The sequence below is a fragment of the Salmo trutta genome, chromosome 4 (genome assembly GCF_901001165.1).
Source record: "Salmo trutta chromosome 4, fSalTru1.1, whole genome shotgun sequence".
NCBI classification, from domain to species: Eukaryota; Metazoa; Chordata; class Actinopteri; order Salmoniformes; family Salmonidae; genus Salmo; species Salmo trutta.
In genome coordinates, this window is record NC_042960.1 from 72,171,755 (window position 1) to 72,190,793 (window position 19,039).

The window sequence follows — 19,039 nt, forward strand, 5'->3', positions numbered from 1 at the left end:
CCACTAGATGGCAGCATTGAATGTGCAAAGTTTAAGACTGATCCAATGAACCATTGCATTTCTGTTAAATGTTGTATCAAGACTGCCCAAATGTCCCTAATTGGTTTATTAATACATTTTCAAGTTCATAACTGTGCACTCTCCTCAAACAATAACATGGTATTCTTTCACTGTAATAGCTACTGTAAATTGGACAGTGCAATTAGATTAACAAGAATTTAAGCTTTCTGCCAATATCAGATATGTCTATGTCCTGGGAAATGTTCTTGTTACTTATAACCTCATGCTAATCAAATTAGCCTATGTTAGCTTAACCGTCGATCCAGTAGAGGTTAATGCAAATGTCACTGAAATATGAACAAATGTAAATGTTTAGACTTTGGAAGTACTTTTTTTTAGTGTTGCTGAAAAGACGCTGATCATGTGATAGGTTTACAAATCAAATGCCCACTGGACCGCGAAAAACAAGTAAGTTAACCTTTATTGTAATTTAGATTTGTTTGTTTGTTAGATTACATACTGTAGCTACCTCAACCAATGTCTGTAATTTCACAACAATTGCTAGCTAGCAGGCTCAGTTAAATACACATCCACCTAGATACAGCCACGTCTCATAGTCACGTCATGAGATTTGTAAACGAAAGAGGAGTATAATAATATGAATTGAAAGGAGTTTCCCTTCTCCCCATTTAGAGTTCCTGGTGCAGCACAGACCTTATCGAGATGGTGGGACAAAGGCATTTTCTAACAGACCTGTTAACTTTCTTTGTTGTTACTTTTAAGGTTGGAACCAACATGCAGTGCCTCCAGCAGGAAGAGAGGCAAGAACCATTGGTCCACCAGCTCAGGGACAAGCTACACTATTATTCACAGAACAGTCTAATGTTCAATGTAATTACATTGCTGGACTATATGAAACTTAATGTATTTGTAATGTTAAAAATATACAAATAAAAGGAAATGTATGGTTTAAACATGTCTTTAAATGTTTATTTGTTTTAACTGTTAGTGATAGTTTACATCATTAAGCCTTTATGAATGTGTTATGAATGACCAAAGAGGTCTGACTTTAAATTATGTATAGCATCATGCGATAGTCTTTATAGATGTCTTATGAATGACCGAAGGAATCTCTCATTTTGCACTTCCTAAGGCTTCCACTAGATGTTCACAGTCTTTAGAAAGTTGTTTGAGGCATTTGCGGTGAACACAGAGCGAACAAGAGGACATGGAAGTAGGTGACTCAGAAAATTACATGGGTATCTGACGCTCGTTCACGTGAGGAGGTAGCTGTATTCCAAAACGTTTTTCAAGACATTGCAATCGTCCGGTTGGAATATTATTGAAGTTCTAATTGAAAAAGGCCCTAAAGATTGATGCTATACAACGTTTGACATGTTTGAATGAACGTAAATATAACTTTTTTTAAACTTTTCATCGTGACATTTTCCGTGCGCTTCCTACACTTGGAGTAGCTAACTGAACGCGCAAACAACAAGGAGATATTTCGACATAAATTATGGACTTTATCGAACAAAACAACATTTATTGTGGACCTGGGATCCCTGGAAGTGCCTTCTGATGAAGATTATCAAAGGTAAGTGAATATTTCTAATGCTATTTATGCATTTAGATGACTCCAAAATGGCAGGTATCTGTAATTGCCTGATGTATTTTTCTGAGCGCAGTACTCAGATTATTGCAGTGTGCTTTCCTCGTGAAGTTATTTTGAAATCTGTCAAAGCGGTTGCATTCAGGAGATGTTAATCTATAATTCTTTGAATAACAGTTTAATATTTTATCAACGTTTATAATGAGTATTTTTGTAAATTGATGTGCCCTTTCACCGGCAGGTTTTGGGGGAAATACATTTTCTGAACGTCATGCGCCAATGTAAAATGGGGGTTTTGGATATAAATATGAACTTGATAGAACAAAAAAATGCATGTATTGTCTAACATAATGTCCTAGGAGTGTCATCTGATGAAGATTGTCAAAGGTTAATGCATAATTTTAGCTGGTTTTCTGCTTTTGGTGACGCCTGTTCTTGCATTGAAAATGGCTATGTGTAATTTTTTGTCTATGTGCTGTCCTAACATAATCTAACTTTATGCTTTCGCCGTAAAGCCTTTTTGAAATCGGACAATGTGGTTGGAATAATGAGATGTTTATCTTTAAAATGGTGTAAAATAGTTGTATGTTTGAGAAATTTGAATTATGACATTTTGTTGTTTTCGAATTTGGCGCTCTGATTTTTCACTGGCTGTTGAATAATGTGTACCGGGGACGGGACGGTAGTGTCCCACGTAGAGAAGTTTTAAGGTTAGGGGCTTTCATCAAGGTTAGGGGCTTTCATCAAGGTTAGGGGCTTTCATCAAGGTTAGGGGCTTTCATCAAGGTTAGGGGCTTTCATCAAGGTTAGGGGCTTTCATCAAGGTTAGGGGCTTTCATCAAGGTTAGGAGCTTTCATCAAGGTTAGGGGCTTTCATCAAGGTTAGGGGCTTTCATCAAGGTTAGGGGCTTTCATCAAGGTTAGGGGCTTTCATCAAGGTTAGGGGCTTTCATCAAGGTTAGGGGCTTTCATCAAGGTTAGGGGCTTTCATCAAGGTTAGGAGCTTTCATCAAGGTTAGGGGCTTTCATCAAGGTTAGGGGCTTTCATCAAGGTTAGGGGCTTTCATCAAGGTTAGGGGCTTTCATCAAGGTTAGGGGCTTTCATCAAGGTTAGGAGCTTTCATCAAGGTTAGGGGCTTTCATCAAGGTTAGGGGCTTTCATCAAGGTTAGGGGCTTTCATCAAGGTTAGGGGCTTTCATCAAGGTTAGGAGCTTTCATCAAGGTTAGGGGCTTTCATCAAGGTTAGGGGCTTTCATCAAGGTTAGGGGCTTTCATCAAGGTTAGGGGCTTTCATCAAGGTTAGGGGCTTTCATCAAGGTTAGGGGCTTTCATCAAGGTTAGGAGCTTTCATCAAGGTTAGGGGCTTTCATCAAGGTTAGGAGCTTTCATCAAGGTTAGGGGCTTTCATCAAGGTTAGGGGCTTTCATCAAGGTTAGGGGCTTTCATCAAGGTTAGGAGCTTTCATCAAGGTTAGGAGCTTTCATCAAGGTTAGGGGCTTTCATCAAGGTTAGGGGCTTTCATCAAGGTTAGGGGCTTTCATCAAGGTTAGGGGCTTTCATCAAGGTTAGGGGCTTTCATCAAGGTTAGGGGCTTTCATCAAGGTTAGGGGCTTTCATCAAGGTTAGGGGCTTTCATCAAGGTTAGGAGCTTTCATCAAGGTTAGGAGCTTTCATCAAGGTTAGGGGCTTTCATCAAGGTTAGGAGCTTTCATCAAGGTTAGGAGCTTTCATCAAGGTTAGTGTTTCTGTAGGTTAGGGGCTTTCATCAAGGTTAGTGTTTCTGTAGGTTAGGGGCTTTCATCAAGGTTAGTGTTTCTATAGGTTAGGGGGCTTTCATCAAGGTTAGTGTTTCTGTAGGTTAGGGGCTTTCATCAAGGTTAGTGTTTCTATAGGTTGGGGGGCTTTCATCAAGGTTAGTGTTTCTATAGGTTGGGGGGCTTTCATCAAGGTCAGTGTTTCTATAGGTTGGGGGCTTTCATCAATTTAGTGTTTCTTTAGGTTGGGGGCTTTCATCAAGGTCAGTGTTTCTATAGGTTGGGGGCTTTCATCAAGGTTGGTGTTTCTGTAGGGTGGGGGCTTTCATCAAGGTTAGTGTTTCTGTAGGTTGGGGGCTTTCATCAAGGTGTTTCTGTAGGTTGGGGGCTTTCATCAAGGTCAGTGTTTCTGTAGGTTGGGGGGCTTTCATCAAGGTTAGTGTTTCTATAGGTTGGGGGGCTTTCATCAAGGTTAGTGTTTCTATAGGTTGGGGGGCTTTCATCAAGGTTAGTGTTTCTATAGGTTGGGGGCTTTCATCAAGGTGTTTCTTTAGGTTGAGGGGCTTTCATCAAGGTCAGTGTTTCTATAGGTTGGGGGCTTTCATCAAGGTGTTTCTTTAGGTTGGGGGGCTTTCATCAAGGTTAGTATTTCCGTAGGTTAGGGGCTTTCATCAAGGTCAGTGTTTCTGTAGGTTAGGGGCTTTCATCAAGGTGTTTCTTTAGGTTGGGGGGCTTTCCTCAAGGTGTTTCTTTAGGTTGGGGGGCTTTCCTCAAGGTGTTTCTTTAGGTTGGGGGGCTTTCCTCAAGGTGTTTCTTTAGGTTGGGGGGCTTTCCTCAAGGTGTTTCTTGGTGTCACGTCGTCTCCAGGCTATTGAACACACATCACATATATAAGCCTGGGATATCAACCAATCAGAGTTAGTCTTAGTGGGAAGAGACCTTACTGAGTAAAGTATTTGTAATCATCACTACTAACAGTCAAAAAGTAATTATGGCTAAAACCAGACTCATAACGTCACTTTAGAGAACAACACGTCAGCCTTTATAAAGCACGTTTTTATCATATTCCACAGTGGGCGATGACACATTTGACATTGCTGATTTTCAGTTATGCCACATTTATAAAGCATGACATAGCATCTATAACTATGTAACACATTTATGCAGTGCTTATGAAGGCATCGTGAAGCCTTTATAAGCCGAACGTAATTTACAGGGACAAATTACGTTCAGACCAGCACCCAAACCATTTTACTTCAGGTACAGTAGAAGGGACACAATCTGGAAGGGATTGAAGCTGATAGAGATTCCGGAAGCTGTGATTGGTGCAGGGCGAGAGGGATCCACTCGCTCCAGTAGATCACAGCTGAGGAGAGGACGAATGAGAAGATGGGGGTTTGAGTGGTTGAAAACAACAGCAGGTTGTAGAGACTTAGCTACTTAAAGTTACACAAACATGAAGACGCCTCAGTGACGGAGAGGGGAGGTTTAGTACAACTGTCTAAAGCCCCTAACTGAATGAAGGTAACTGTCGTACTCACTGCCAAGCCTCTGTGATGGGGAAGCAGGAAGTGAGGTACGCAGTGACACTGCTGCCATGTGACTCATACAGACGTAGTACCAGAGCATCCTTCCTGTCCTCCGCCTGTCGGTGAGAGAAAAAGGACCGTTGGGAGTTTATTTCGAATTAAAATACATCGGAAATGTCACGATAGAAATAGTCAGGAAATCCAAGAATCAGCAATGGAACAAGCAATTCAATCCAAAAAAAAGTTGCATCAAGTATTACAGTAAAGCAGTGCCCCATTCTGTCATCATCAGCCGTTCAGCCGTCAGCTAGCCAGTGTTGATACCCTCCCAGGAAATGGCCCCTAGTCTAACCTCACCCCACCTGCTATGATACACCACAGAATATATGAAACAGGCGGCGTGGAGAACCAGACCGGATGACTTCCTGAGCAGGATGCCCACCTGTTTGATGGTCTCTAGGATGACGGCTGCAGCGCTGACAGAGAAGGCGCTCCGGGATGCGGTATGGAAGCCGGGGGCGTGGTCGATCAGCCTCAGAGGGTTGTTGAGGTTGTAGGCCCACTGGATGACTGACGCTTCCTGGAAGGTTCCTGTAGGGGGTATCAGTTAGCCTAGCGGTTAGAGAGTTAAGCCAGTAACCGAAAGGTCGCTGGTTTGAATACCCAAAGCCGACAAGGTGAACAATCTGTCTGCGCCCTTGAGCAAGGCACTTAATGCTAATTTGTTCCAGCGTGCTGTACTACTATGGCTGACCCTGTACAACAACACCACCTATCATACTACTATGGCTGACCCTGTACAACAACACCTATCATACTACTATGGCTGACCCTGTGAAACAACACCTATCATACTACTATGGCTGACCCTGTACAACACCTATCATACTACTATGGCTGACCCTGTACAACACCTATCATACTACTATGGCTGACCCTGTACAACACCTATCATACTACTATGGCTGACCCTGTACAACAACACCTATCATACTACTATGGCTGACCCTGTACAACACCTATCATACTACTATGGCTGACCCTGTAAAAACAACACCTATCATACTACTATGGCTGACCCTGTACAACAACACCTATCATACTACTATGGCTGACCCTGTACAACAATACCTATCATACTACTATGGCTGACCCTGTAAAACAACACCACCTATCATACTACTATGGCTGACCCTGTACAACACCTATCATACTACTATGGCTGACCCTGTACAACACCTATCATACTACTATGGCTGACCCTGTACAACACCTATCATACTACTATGGCTGACCCTGTACAACAACACCTATCATACTACTATGGCTGACCCTGTACAACACCTATCATACTACTATGGCTGACCCTGTAAAAACAACACCTATCATACTACTATGGCTGACCCTGTACAACAACACCTATCATACTACTATGGCTGACCCTGTACAACAATACCTATCATACTACTATGGCTGACCCTGTAAAACAACACCACCTATCATACTACTATGGCTGACCCTGTACAACAACACCTATCATACTACTATGGCTGACCCTGTACAACAACACATTACACTGCACCTATCCAGTGTGAGACATATTGTTTATTATGTGGCTTGCAACAACGGACAAAAAATAAATAGAGAGAAAGTCGAGAATAGAAAATTACGGATTTAAAAATCAGAAATGTAACAACACAAAAGTGGAGCCCAAAAGAGCAAGGCCAAAAATGAGAAAGCAAAGGAGTTATCAAAACGAGTTAAATTAGATTCCCTTTTTCAAATGTAGTTCCAAGTGCAGCCATTGCTAAAACAAGCAATGTAGCAGGACCAGAAGAGGATTGTAGGTTTATCATCGCCAGCAGCAGCATTTAGCGGGTCAAGTGAGCCAAAGCCGAGCTGTTCCATCGTACCAGAAGAAGCAACTTTGACAGAGGAGAATACAGGTTGTCAGATATCGGCGGATACGACCCTGAGCACAAGCCAGGCCGGAAAAGCTATCCCAGGGCCGGGCGGGGAGGAAGAGGAGCAGGGCGGGGCTAGAATCATGACGGCTGAGGAAACAGGTGGAAGTGGAACAGATGGCCTTTTTACCTATCCATCTGACAGGGGGCAGTGGATGCAGAAGTTAAACGGCATGTTATTGCATTAGACTCGTGTTAGCCCACTGTCCCATTCACAAGAGATGACGAAGGGCTGTGTTTTTCCCCCAAGTCATATTATACCACTACAACCAAGGCTGGAATCAAATGACCACGTACATGGCTATGTTATTCAGCCATGCTAGATTGTGCGTATTGTGAGCGTAAGGCTCGGGGCGTAGTGGAGGAGGAAACAGACGCAGGAAGCAGCGAGAAGGGTTATAGCTTTTAATGCTCGAAAAGCAAAACACCTGCCAACCCAACATGCGAACTTAAGCGTACACAAAATGAAAGTTCCCCAAACACAGGGGGACAAAATACAGACAACGCTTACCCAAGCAACACACAGAGGAAACAATCCCGCACAAAGAGCAGGCGGGCCAGCTAGCTCATATAGCCCCGCTAATCAACCCAACTACGGACAGGTGCAAACAATAACAGAAAGGGAGGAAAACAATAAGGAATCAGTGGCAGCTAGTAGGCCGGTGACGACGACCACAAAGCGCCACCCGAGCAGGAAGGGGAGCCACCTTCGGTGGGAGTCGTGACATACTGGCTGTTTCGGAGATCGGAGTGATCCTTTCTTCTCTGATGAGTGGGTGAAATTGGGTGAGAGATTGGCACCATCTAATATCCAAAATAGCATGTCATGAGACATCCCAGATTCACATGGGTGCCTGTTTGGTATATGAGCAAATGGAAGCTCAGTGGCACTATTGACGCAGAGATGGAGAGAGGCGTGCGTAACGCAGCACATTCCTGGCGACAGGTGTTGGAGCGCATAGTTAATGTAACTCTCACACTTGCATCATGTAATTTGGCGTTCAGAGGACACCGTGAAAAGCTGGGACACCGTGAAAAGCTGGGACACTGTGAAAAGCTGGTGAAAAGCTGGGGCACCGTGAAAAGCTGGTGAAAAGCTGGGACACCGTGAAAAGCTGGGACACCATGAAAAGCTGGTGAAAAGCTGGGACACCGTGAAAAGCTGGGACACCATGAAAAGCTGGGACACCGTGAAAAGCTGGGACACCGTGAAAAGCTGGTGAAAAGCTGGGACACCGTGAAAAGCTGGGACACCGTGAAAAGCTGGGACACCGTGAAAAGCTGGGACACCGTGAAAAGCTGGGACACCGTGAAAAGCTGGGACACCGTGAAAAGCTGGGACACCGTGAAAAGCTGGTGAAAAGCTGGGACACTGTGAAAAGCTGGTGAAAAGCTGGGACACCGTGAAAAGCTGGGGCACTGTGAAAAGCTGGGACACCGTGAAAAGCTGGGACACCGTGAAAAGCTGGGACACCGTGAAAAGCTGGTGAAAAGCTGGGGCACCGTGAAAAGCTGGGACACCGTGAAAAGCTGGTGAAAAGCTGGGACACCGTGAAAAGCTGGGACACCATGAAAAGCTGGTGAAAAGCTGGGACACCGTGAAAAGCTGGGACACCATGAAAAGCTGGGACACCGTGAAAAGCTGGGACACCGTGAAAAGCTGGTGAAAAGCTGGGGCACCGTGAAAAGCTGGGACACCGTGAAAAGCTGGGACACCGTGAAAAGCTGGGACACCGTGAAAAGCTGGGACACCGTGAAAAGCTGGGACACCGTGAAAAGCTGGGACACCGTGAAAAGCTGGGACACCGTGAAAAGCTGGGACACCGTGAAAAGCTGGGACACCGTGAAAAGCTGGGACAACCGTGAAAAGCTGGTGAAAAGCTGGGACACCGTGAAAAGCTGGGACACCGTGAAAAGCTGGGACACCGTGAAAAGCTGGTGAAAAGCTGGGACACCGTGAAAAGCTGGGACACCGTGAAAAGCTGGGACACCGTGAAAAGCTGGGACACCGTGAAAAGCTGGTGAAAAGCTGGGACACCGTGAAAAGCTGGGACACCGTGAAAAGCTGGGACACCGTGAAAAGCTGGTGAAAAGCTGGGACACCGTGAAAAGCTGGGACACCGTGAAAAGCTGGGACACCGTGAAAAGCTGGGACACTGTGAAAAGCTGGGACACCGTGAAAAGCTGGTGAAAAGCTGGGACACCGTGAAAAGCTGGGACACTGTGAAAAGCTGGGACACCGTGAAAAGCTGGTGAAAAGCTGGGACACCGTGAAAAGCGGGGACACCGTGAAAAGCTGAGGCAGGCCAACAGTGGGAATTTTCTCAGTATAACTGAACTGCTGTCATTTTAGGACCCAAGTTCTGAAAGAACTTTTAGAACGACCCGCAGGATCCGTTAACTATCTCAGTCCTCAAATCCAAAACGAGCTGATTTATATTTTAACCGAGCGAGTGAAATGTGACATTCAGAAAAAAAAATGGTGCTTCCTACATCTCTCCCTATTATTATGGACACCACACAGGATGTATCCAAAGTAGACCAGTTAAGCCAAGTTTATCGCTATGTGAGAACGATAAGGGATGCAAAATAATGTCGCCACAGATCTGACCATCACAGAGTCGTTTTGGGGATTTCAGGAGACTGCTGAGACAGCAGCTGAACTTCAACATAAAATCCTGGGCAGCATAGAGGATAATGGGCTGGATATTTCTAAATGTCCTGGGGTATGATGGAGCAGCTAACATGATGAGCGGGGTCTAGTCGGGTGTGCAGGCCAGAATATCCGCAAAAAGAACACTTATGTGCATTGCGCAGCGCACAATCTTAAACCTGGCTCTCAACGACTCTGTCAAACATGTGCCAGAGACTAAACAGTTTCATGATACCGTGTTGACCTGTTATACTCCTTCTTCGGGCATAAAAACATGGTCAATGTTGAGTGGTATATTTGATTTTACAACAGAAAAATACAACTGTAACTCTAAAACCACTGGTGTCCCACTGGTCATCTAGATAGGAGTCCCTTTGCCGTCCTGAGATACAGATATGTGGACGTAATGAAGGCCCTCACCAAGATTGTACGTTTAAGTGATAAGAAAGATGAGGTATGATACAGCGGCACTGAAAAAGAAAATTGAAAAATGTTGTTTAAAAAAATATATATATGTTTTTAAGTCGTTCTACAGACTAAAGTTTTAGAAAATGTGAACATTGTCTCCAAAATGCTACAGGCCAAAGACGCAGACCTGCACAGGGCAGTCAGTCTACTCAGGGCAGTCCCGTGTGGCTCAGTTGGTAGAGCATGGTGTTTGCAAACGCTAGGGTTGTGGGTTCGATTCCCACGGGGGACCAGTACGGAAGAAAAAAAAAAAATGTATGAAATGTATGCATTCACTACTGTAAGTCGCTCTGGATAAGAGCGTCTGCTAAATGACTAAAATGTATAGAGGTCCTGTCCGGATTCCCACAGGATTTTGAGAAGGTCAGAGTTACTCCAAAGACCCTTGCCGACAAAACGAGGAGCTCAGAACGCATTTGAAGACACTCGGAGAAGGAAGGCGAGGCGTCATTTTCGATGAGCTACGCGAAGACGAGCGACTGTCTGATGGGGAGAGTAGTTTTAGAGTTAACGTCTTTAACGCAAGCCTTGACATCGTTATCCACCAGCTGTCAAACGGATTTAAAAGTCTACGGGCAACATCGAGTCTGTTTTGACTCCATCCATCCATCCATCCCACTACCCTGGCCAACGCAGATGATGGTGCGCTCTATGAGACCGCCAGGTCGGCTGGCTGAACATTACAGCAAAGACATAATCAGCAAGCTTCCCTGGCCAATTACCTCTCTTTCAGGGCCTGTTTTAAGAAGGAAATAGCAAAGCACACTACAGTGAGAGATCTAGCCAAGATGCTCATTGTGGATTACAATTCAGTCACTGCTATATTTGGGGAAGCAGTTACAGCGATGCTCGTTTTCATGACTCTGCCCTGTAAAGGGAGCCAGCGCCTCTTTTGCCAAACTGAAGATAATGAAATCTACCTGAGGAGCAGCATGGGACAGGAGAGACTGAGTGGGTTGGGCGTTCTGTCCATTGAAAACACCAGGGTCTGTACCATGGATATGAATGCCATAGTCAACGACTTAGCAGAGTGCAATTACCGACAACAACAACAACAACATAACTAGAGACATAACTCTTGACCATAACGAAACAACACAACTACTGAACACATCTACTGCTCTGGTCCAACTCTAGTCCTGGGCGTAGCTGTCTAGCCCTGCCCTGGGCGTAGCCGTCTAGCACTGGGCGTAGCTGTCTAGCCCTGGGCGTAGCTGTCTAGCCCTGGGCGTAGCTGTCTAGCCCTGGGCGTAGCTGTCTAGCCCTGCCCTGGGCGTAGCCGTCTAGCCCTGGGCGTAGCTGTCTAGCCCTGGGCGTAGCTGTCTAGCCCTGCCCTGGGCGTAGCTGTCTAGTCCTGGGCGTAGCTGTCTAGCCCTGCCCTGGGCGTAGCTGTCTAGTCCTGGGCGTAGCTGTCTAGTCCTGGGCGTAGCTGTCTAGCCCTGGGCGTAGCTGTCTAGCCCTGCCCTGGGCGTAGCTGTCTAGCCCTGCCCTGGGCGTAGCTGTCTAGCCCTGGGCGTAGCTGTCTAGCCCTGGGCGTAGCTGTCTAGCCCTGCCCTGGGCGTAGCTGTCTAGCCCTGGGCGTAGCTGTCTAGCCCTGCCCTGGGCGTAGCTGTCTAGTACTGGGCGTAGCTGTCTAGTCCTGGGCGTAGCTGTCTAGCCCTGCCCTGGGCGTAGCTGTCTAGCCCTGCCCTGGGCGTAGCTGTCTAGCCCTGCCCTGGGCGTAGGTGTCTAGCCCTGGGCGTAGCTGTCTAGCCCTGGGCGTAGCTGTCTAGCCCTGGGCGTAGCTGTCTAGCCCTGCCCTGGGCGTAGCTGTCTAGCCCTGCCCTGGGCGTAGCTGTCTAGCCCTGCCCTGGGCGTAGCTGTCTAGTCCTGGGCGTAGCTGTCTAGCCCTGCCCTGGGCGTAGCTGTCTAGTCCTGGGCGTAGCTGTCTAGTCCTGGGCGTAGCTGTCTAGCCCTGGGCGTAGCCGTCTAGCCCTGGGCGTAGCTGTCTAGCCCTGCCCTGGGCGTAGCTGTCTAGCCCTGGGCGTAGCTGTCTAGCCCTGGGCGTAGCTGTCTAGCCCTGCCCTGGGCGTAGCTGTCTAGCCCTGGGCGTAGCTGTCTAGCCCTGGGCGTAGCTGTCTAGCCCTGCCCTGGGCGTAGCTGTCTAGCCCTGGGCGTAGCTGTCTAGCCCTGGGCGTAGCTGTCTAGCCCTGGGCGTAGCTGTCTAGCCCTGGGCGTAGCTGTCTAGCCCTGCCCTGGGCGTAGCTGTCTAGCCCTGGGCGTAGCTGTCTAGCCCTGCCCTGGGCGTAGCTGTCTAGTACTGGGCGTAGCTGTCTAGTCCTGGGCGTAGCTGTCTAGCCCTGCCCTGGGCGTAGCTGTCTAGCCCTGCCCTGGGCGTAGCTGTCTAGCCCTGCCCTGGGCGTAGCTGTCTAGCCCTGGGCGTAGCTGTCTAGCCCTGGGCGTAGCTGTCTAGCCCTGGGCGTAGCTGTCTAGCCCTGCCCTGGGCGTAGCTGTCTAGCCCTGCCCTGGGCGTAGCTGTCTAGTCCTGGGCGTAGCTGTCTAGCCCTGCCCTGGGCGTAGCTGTCTAGTCCTGGGCGTAGCTGTCTAGCCCTGGGCGTAGCTGTCTAGCCCTGGGCGTAGCTGTCTAGCCCTGCCCTGGGCGTAGCTGTCTAGCCCTGCCCTGGGCGTAGCTGTCTAGTCCTGGGCGTAGCTGTCTAGCCCTGCCCTGGGCGTAGCTGTCTAGTCCTGGGCGTAGCTGTCTAGTCCTGGGCGTAGCTGTCTAGCCCTGGGCGTAGCCGTCTAGCCCTGGGCGTAGCTGTCTAGCCCTGCCCTGGGCGTAGCTGTCTAGCCCTGCCCTGGGCGTAGCTGTCTAGCCCTGCCCTGGGCGTAGCTGTCTAGCCCTGCCCTGGGCGTAGCTGTCTAGTCCTGGGCGTAGCTGTCTAGTCCTGGGCGTAGCTGTCTAGCCCTGCCCTGGGCGTAGCTGTCTAGCCCTGCCCTGGGCGTAGCTGTCTAGCCCTGCCCTGGGCGTAGCTGTCTAGTCCTGGGCGGAGCTGTCTAGCCCTGCCCTGGGCGTAGCTGTCTAGTCCTGGGCGTAGCTGTCTAGCCCTGGGCGTAGCTGTCTAGCCCTGGGCGTAGCTGTCTAGCCCTGCCCTGGGCGTAGCTGTCTAGCCCTGCCCTGGGCGTAGCTGTCTAGTCCTGGGCGTAGCTGTCTAGCCCTGCCCTGGGCGTAGCTGTCTAGTCCTGGGCGTAGCTGTCTAGTCCTGGGCGTAGCCGTCTAGCCCTGGGCGTAGCCGTCTAGCCCTGGGCGTAGCTGTCTAGCCCTGCCCTGGGCGTAGCTGTCTAGCCCTGCCCTGGGCGTAGCTGTCTAGCCCTGCCCTGGGCGTAGCTGTCTAGTCCTGGGCGTAGCTGTCTAGTCCTGGGCGTAGCTGTCTAGTCCTGGGCGTAGCTGTCTAGCCCTGCCCTGGGCGTAGCTGTCTAGCCCTGCCCTGGGCGTAGCTGTCTAGCCCTGCCCTGGGCGTAGCTGTCTAGTCCTGGGCGTAGCTGTCTAGCCCTGCCCTGGGCGGAGCTGTCTAGTCCTGGGCGTAGCTGTCTAGCCCTGGGCGTAGCTGTCTAGCCCTGGGCGTAGCTGTCTAGCCCTGCCCTGGGCGTAGCTGTCTAGCCCTGCCCTGGGCGTAGCTGTCTAGTCCTGGGCGTAGCTGTCTAGCCCTGCCCTGGGCGTAGCTGTCTAGTCCTGGGCGTAGCTGTCTAGTCCTGGGCGTAGCTGTCTAGCCCTGGGCGTAGCCGTCTAGCCCTGGGCGTAGCTGTCTAGCCCTGCCCTGGGCGTAGCTGTCTAGCCCTGCCCTGGGCGTAGCTGTCTAGCCCTGCCCTGGGCGTAGCTGTCTAGTCCTGGGCGTAGCTGTCTAGTCCTGGGCGTAGCTGTCTAGCCCTGCCCTGGGCGTAGCTGTCTAGCCCTGCCCTGGGCGTAGCTGTCTAGCCCTGCCCTGGGCGTAGCTGTCTAGCCCTGGGCGTAGCTGTCTAGCCCTGGGCGTAGCTGTCTAGCCCTGGTCTGCACTATAAATTATAACTACTTAAATCTACATAAATTAGCATATAATACCCACCAACAATACTTGTAACTCTTTAGCTTGAATGGTTCGAGACACCAAACCAACGTTCGGAATCCTAACTTCAAATTCTTGAAAACTTTCTGAACTTTATTTTATGCAAATTTTATACACATTTGCATAAAATAACCCACAAACAGGAACAAAATTACTTTCAAAAGAGCTGAATCAAGTCACACAATTTTTTTCTCAATGGAAAATTACCGTACAGTTTCCTTCCTTGTTCGCTGATTTTTGTATTGTGTTTTTATTGTTTCATGAGAGCTTGGCGCTGAGTAAGATTTACAATGTCTTCATTACACATGGCAAATAAACATTAAACTTAATTATTATTATTATTTTTTTTAAATGTTATAAAGATCAAAAGTACCTCACCTGTGTGTGGCATGACAGCGTAGGTGAACTGATGACTTCCCATGTCAGCGTTGGCATCAGGAGCCTTAGGAGCTCGCAGTCTTTTAAGGAGAAGAAAATAGAAAAACAGTCTTAGGAAGGAGAAGAAAATAGAAAAACAGTCTTAGGAAGGAGAAGAAAGAACGCTGTTACATTAACTATGTTAGTAATAAGTAAAAACACTTTTTCCTGGCGGCGAAAGCAACATTCTCTGCCTACTGAGCCACCCATTTACAATTTGTTAAACTGTAATATTTGTCAGACTCACAGAGAGAGCGTTAAGGTGTTCTGGTAAACCGAGTATCCATATTTACTGTCGTTCAGCAGAGACACTCCAAAGCCGTGCTCTGATAGGTCTGCCCATTTGTGGCCCCAAACCTAGGAAGGAGTATTATTATACTGTTAAAGGACCAGCAAAACAACAATGCTGAGGGGAGTTAATAGATGGGTTATTCGTGGCAGTGTTAAGTCAGTCAGTAGCAGTAAGGGATTGTCTCTTGTCACTGCTTCTGCTTGCTCTTTGGGGGACTAGGCTGGTTACTGTAAAGCTCTTTGGGGGACTAAGCTGGTTACTGTAGAGCTCTTTGGGGACTAGGCTGGATACTGTAGGGCTCTTTGGGGGACTAGGCTGGTTACTGTAGGGCTCTTTGGGGGACTAGGCTGGTTACTGTAAAGCTCTTTGGGGGACTAGGCTGGTTACTGTAGAGCTCTTTGGGGGGACTAGGCTGGTTACTGTAGAGCTCTTTGGGGGACTAGGCTGGTTACTATAGGGCTCTTTGGGGGACTAGGCTGGTTACTGTAGGGCTCTTTGGGGGACTAGGCTGGTTACTGTAGGGCTCTTTGGGGGACTAGGCTGGTTACTGTAGGGCTCTTTGGGGGACTAGGCTGGTTACTGTAGGGCTCTTTGGGGGACTAGGCTGGTTACTGTAGAGCTCTTTGGGGGGACTAGGCTGGTTACTGTAGAGCTCTTTGGGGGGACTAGGCTGGTTACTGTAGGGCTCTTTGGGGGACTAGGCTGGTTACTGTAAAGCTCTTTGGCGGACTAGGCTGGTTACTGTAAAGCTCTTTGGGGGACTAGGATGGTTACTGTAGGGCTGTTTGGGGGACTAGGCTGGTTACTGTAAAGCTCTTTGGGGGACTAGGCTGGTTACTGTAGAGCTCTTTGGGGGACTAGGCTGGTTACTGTAAAGCTCTTAGGGGGACTAGGCTGGTTACTGTAGGGCTCCTTGGGGGACTAGGCTGGTTACTGTAGAGCTCTTTGGGGGACTAGGCTGGTTACTGTAGGGCTCCTTGGGGGACTAGGCTGGTTACTGTAAAGCTATTTGGGGGACTAGGCTGGTTAATTTAGGGCTCTTTGGGGGACTAGGCTGGTTACTGTTAAGCTCTTTGGGGGACTAGGCTGGTAACTGTAAAGCTATTTGGGGGGACTAGGCTGGTTACTGTAAAGCTCTTTGGGGGACTAGGCTGGTTACTGTAGGGCTCTTTGGGGGACTAGGCTGGTTACTGTAGGGCTCTTTGGGGGACTAGGCTGGTTACTGTAGAGCTCTTTGGGGGGGACTAGGCTGGTTACTGTAGAGCTCTTTGGGGGACTAGGCTGGTTACTATAGGGCTCTTTGGGGGACTAAGCTGGTTACTGTAGGGCTCTTTGGGGGACTAGGCTGGTTACTGTAGGGCTCTTTGGGGGACTAGGCTGGTTACTGTAGGGCTCTTTGGGGGACTAGGCTGGTTACTGTAGGGCTCTTTGGGGGACTAGGCTGGTTACTGTAGGGCTCTTTGGGGGACTAGGCTGGTTACTGTAGAGCTCTTTGGGGGGACTAGGCTGGTTACTGTAGAGCTCTTTGGGGGACTAGGCTGGTTACTGTAGGGCTCTTTGGGGGACTAGGCTGGTTACTGTAAAGCTCTTTGGGGGACTAGGCTGGTTACTGTAGGGCTCTTTGGGGGACTAGGCTGGTTACTGTAAAGCTCTTTGGGGGACTAGGCTGGTTACTGTAAAGCTCTTTGGGGGACTAGGCTGGTTACTGTAAAGCTCTTTGGGGGACTAGGCTGGTTACTGTAGAGCTCTTAGGGGGACTAGGCTGGTTACTGTAGGGCTCCTTGGGGGACTAGGCTGGTTACTGTAGAGCTCTTTGGGGGACTAGGCTGGTTACTGTAGGGATCCTTCGGGGACTAGGCTGGTTACTGTAAAGCTCTTTGGGGGACTAGGCTGGTTACTGTAGAGCTCTTTGGGGGACTAGGCTGGTTACTGTAGGGCTCTTTGGGGGACTAGGCTGGTTACTGTAAAGCTCTTTGGGGGACTAGGCTGGTTACTGTAGAGCTCTTTGGGGGACTAGGCTGGTTACTCTAGGGCTCTTTGGGGGACTAGGCTGGTTACTGTAAAGCTCTTTGGGGGACTAGGCTGGTTACTGTAGGGCTCTTTGGGGGACTAGGCTGGTTACTGTAGGGCTCTTTGGGGGACTAGGCTGGTTACTGTAAAGCTCTTTGGGGGGACTAGGCTGGTTACTGTAAAGCTCTTTTGGGGGACTAGGCTGGTTACTGTAAAGCTCTTTGGGGGACTAGGCTGGTTACTGTAAAGCTCTTTGGGGGACTAGGCTGGTTACTGTAGGGCTCTTTGGGGGGACTAGGCTGGTTACTGTAAAGCTCTTTGGGGGACTAGGCTGGTTACTGTAGGGCTCTTTGGGGGACTAGGCTGGTTACTGTAAAGCTCTTTGGGGGACTAGGCTGGTTACTCTAGGGCTCTTTGGGGGACTAGGCTGGTTACTGTAGAGCTCTTTGGGGGACTAGGCTGGTTACTGTAGGGCTCTTTGGGGGGACTAGGCTGGTTACTGTAAAGCTCTTTGGGGGACTAGGCTGGTTACTGTAGGGCTCTTAGGGGGACTAGGCTGGTTACTGTAGGGCTCTTAGGGGGACTAGGATGGTTACTGTAGGGCTCTTTGGGGGACTAGGCTGGTTACTGTAGGGCTCTTAGGGGGACTAGGCTGGTTACTGTAAAGCTCTTTTGGGGGACTAGGCTGGTTACTGTAAAGCTCTTTGGGGGACTAGGCTGGTTACTGTAAAGCTCTTTGGGGTCCAAGACAGTATACTGTCAAGCCATTTGGGGGACTAGGCTGGTTACTGTAAAGCAATTTGGGGGACTAGGCTGGTTACTGTAAAGCTCTTTGGGGGACTAGGCTGGTTACTGTATAGCTCTTTGGGGGACTAGGCTGGTTACTGTAAAGCTCTTTGGGGGACTAGGCTGGTTACTTCAAAGCTCTTTGGGGGACAAGGCTGGTTACTGTAAAGCTCTTTGGGGGACTAGGCTGGTTACTGTAAAGCTCTTTGGGGGACTAGGCTGGTTACTGTAGAGCTCTTAGGGGGACTAGGCTGGTTACTGTAGGGCTCTTTGGGGGACTAGGCTGGTTACTGTAGGGTTCTTTGGGGGACTAGGCTGGTTACTGTAAAGCTCTTTGGGGGACTAGGCTGGTTACTGTAAAGCTTTTTGGGGGACTAGGATGGTTACTGTAGGGCTCTTTGGGGGACTAGGCTGGTTACTGTAAAGCTCTTTGGGGGACTAGGCTGGTTACTGTAGAACTCTTTGGGGGACTAGGCTGGTTAATGTAAAGCTCTTAGGGGGACTAGGCTGGTTACTGTAGGGCTCCTTGGGGGACTAGGCTGGTTACTGTAGAGCTCTTTGGGGGACTAGGCTGGTTACTCTAGGGCTCTTTGGGGGACTAGGCTGGTTACTGTAAAGCTCTTTGGGGGACTAGGCTGGTTACTGTAGGGTTCTTTGGGGGACTAGGCTGGTTACTGTAAAGCTCTTTGGGGGACTAGGCTGGTAACTGTAAAGCTATTTGGGGGACTAGGCTGGTTACTGTAAAGCTCTTTGGGGGACTAGGCTGGTTACTGTAGGGCTCTTTGGGGGACTAGGCTGGTTACTGTAAAGCTCTTTGGGGGGACTAGGCTGGTTACTGTAAAGCTCTTTTGGGGGACTAGGCTGGTTACTGTAAAGCTCTTTGGCGGACTAGGCTGGTTACTGTAAAGCTCTTTGGGGGACTAGGCTGGTTACTGTAGGGCTCTTTGGGGGGACTAGGCTGGTTACTGTAAAGCTCTTTGGGGGACTAGGCTGGTTACTGTAGGGCTCTTTGGGGGACTAGGCTGGTTACTGTAAAGCTCTTTGGGGGACTAGGCTGGTTACTCTAGGGCTTTTTGGGGGACTAGGCTGGTTACTGTAGAGCTCTTTGGGGGACTAGGCTGGTTACTGTAGGGCTCTTTGGGGGGACTAGGCTGGTTACTGTAAAGCTCTTTGGGGGACTAGGCTGGTTACTGTAGGGCTCTTAGGGGGACTAGGCTGGTTACTGTAGGGCTCTTAGGGGGACTAGGATGGTTACTGTAGGGCTCTTTGGGGGACTAGGCTGGTTACTGTAGGGCTCTTAGGGGGACTAGGCTGGTTACTGTAAAGCTCTTTTGGGGGACTAGGCTGGTTACTGTAAAGCTCTTTGGGGTCCAAGACAGTATACTGTCAAGCTATTTGGGGGACTAGGCTGGTTACTGTAAAGCAATTTGGGGGACTAGGCTGGTTACTGTAAAGCTCTTTGGGGGACTAGGCT

At 49.1% G+C, this 19,039-nt stretch overlaps 1 protein-coding gene across 2 annotated transcripts in view; it reads right to left on the bottom strand.

Moving 5' to 3' along the window:
• Positions 1–4,386: 4,386 nt before the first annotated feature.
• man2c1 (mannosidase, alpha, class 2C, member 1) overlaps positions 4,387–19,039 on the bottom strand; it is a 65,891-nt gene continuing 51,238 nt past the window's right edge. The window contains exons 22-26 of one of the 2 annotated variants that reach the window (XM_029751987.1): positions 14,725–14,834; positions 14,439–14,518; positions 5,339–5,487; positions 4,909–5,012; positions 4,387–4,733 (exon numbers count right to left, since the gene is read on the bottom strand). In XM_029751987.1, the coding sequence (XP_029607847.1) occupies positions 4,619–4,733; positions 4,909–5,012; positions 5,339–5,487; positions 14,439–14,518; positions 14,725–14,834 (558 nt within the window). In that variant the 3' untranslated portion in view covers positions 4,387–4,618. Of the gene's footprint in view, positions 4,734–4,908; positions 5,013–5,338; positions 5,488–14,438; positions 14,549–14,724; positions 14,835–19,039 lie in introns of both variants that reach the window. The other variant, XM_029751986.1, reaches the window with a different exon arrangement.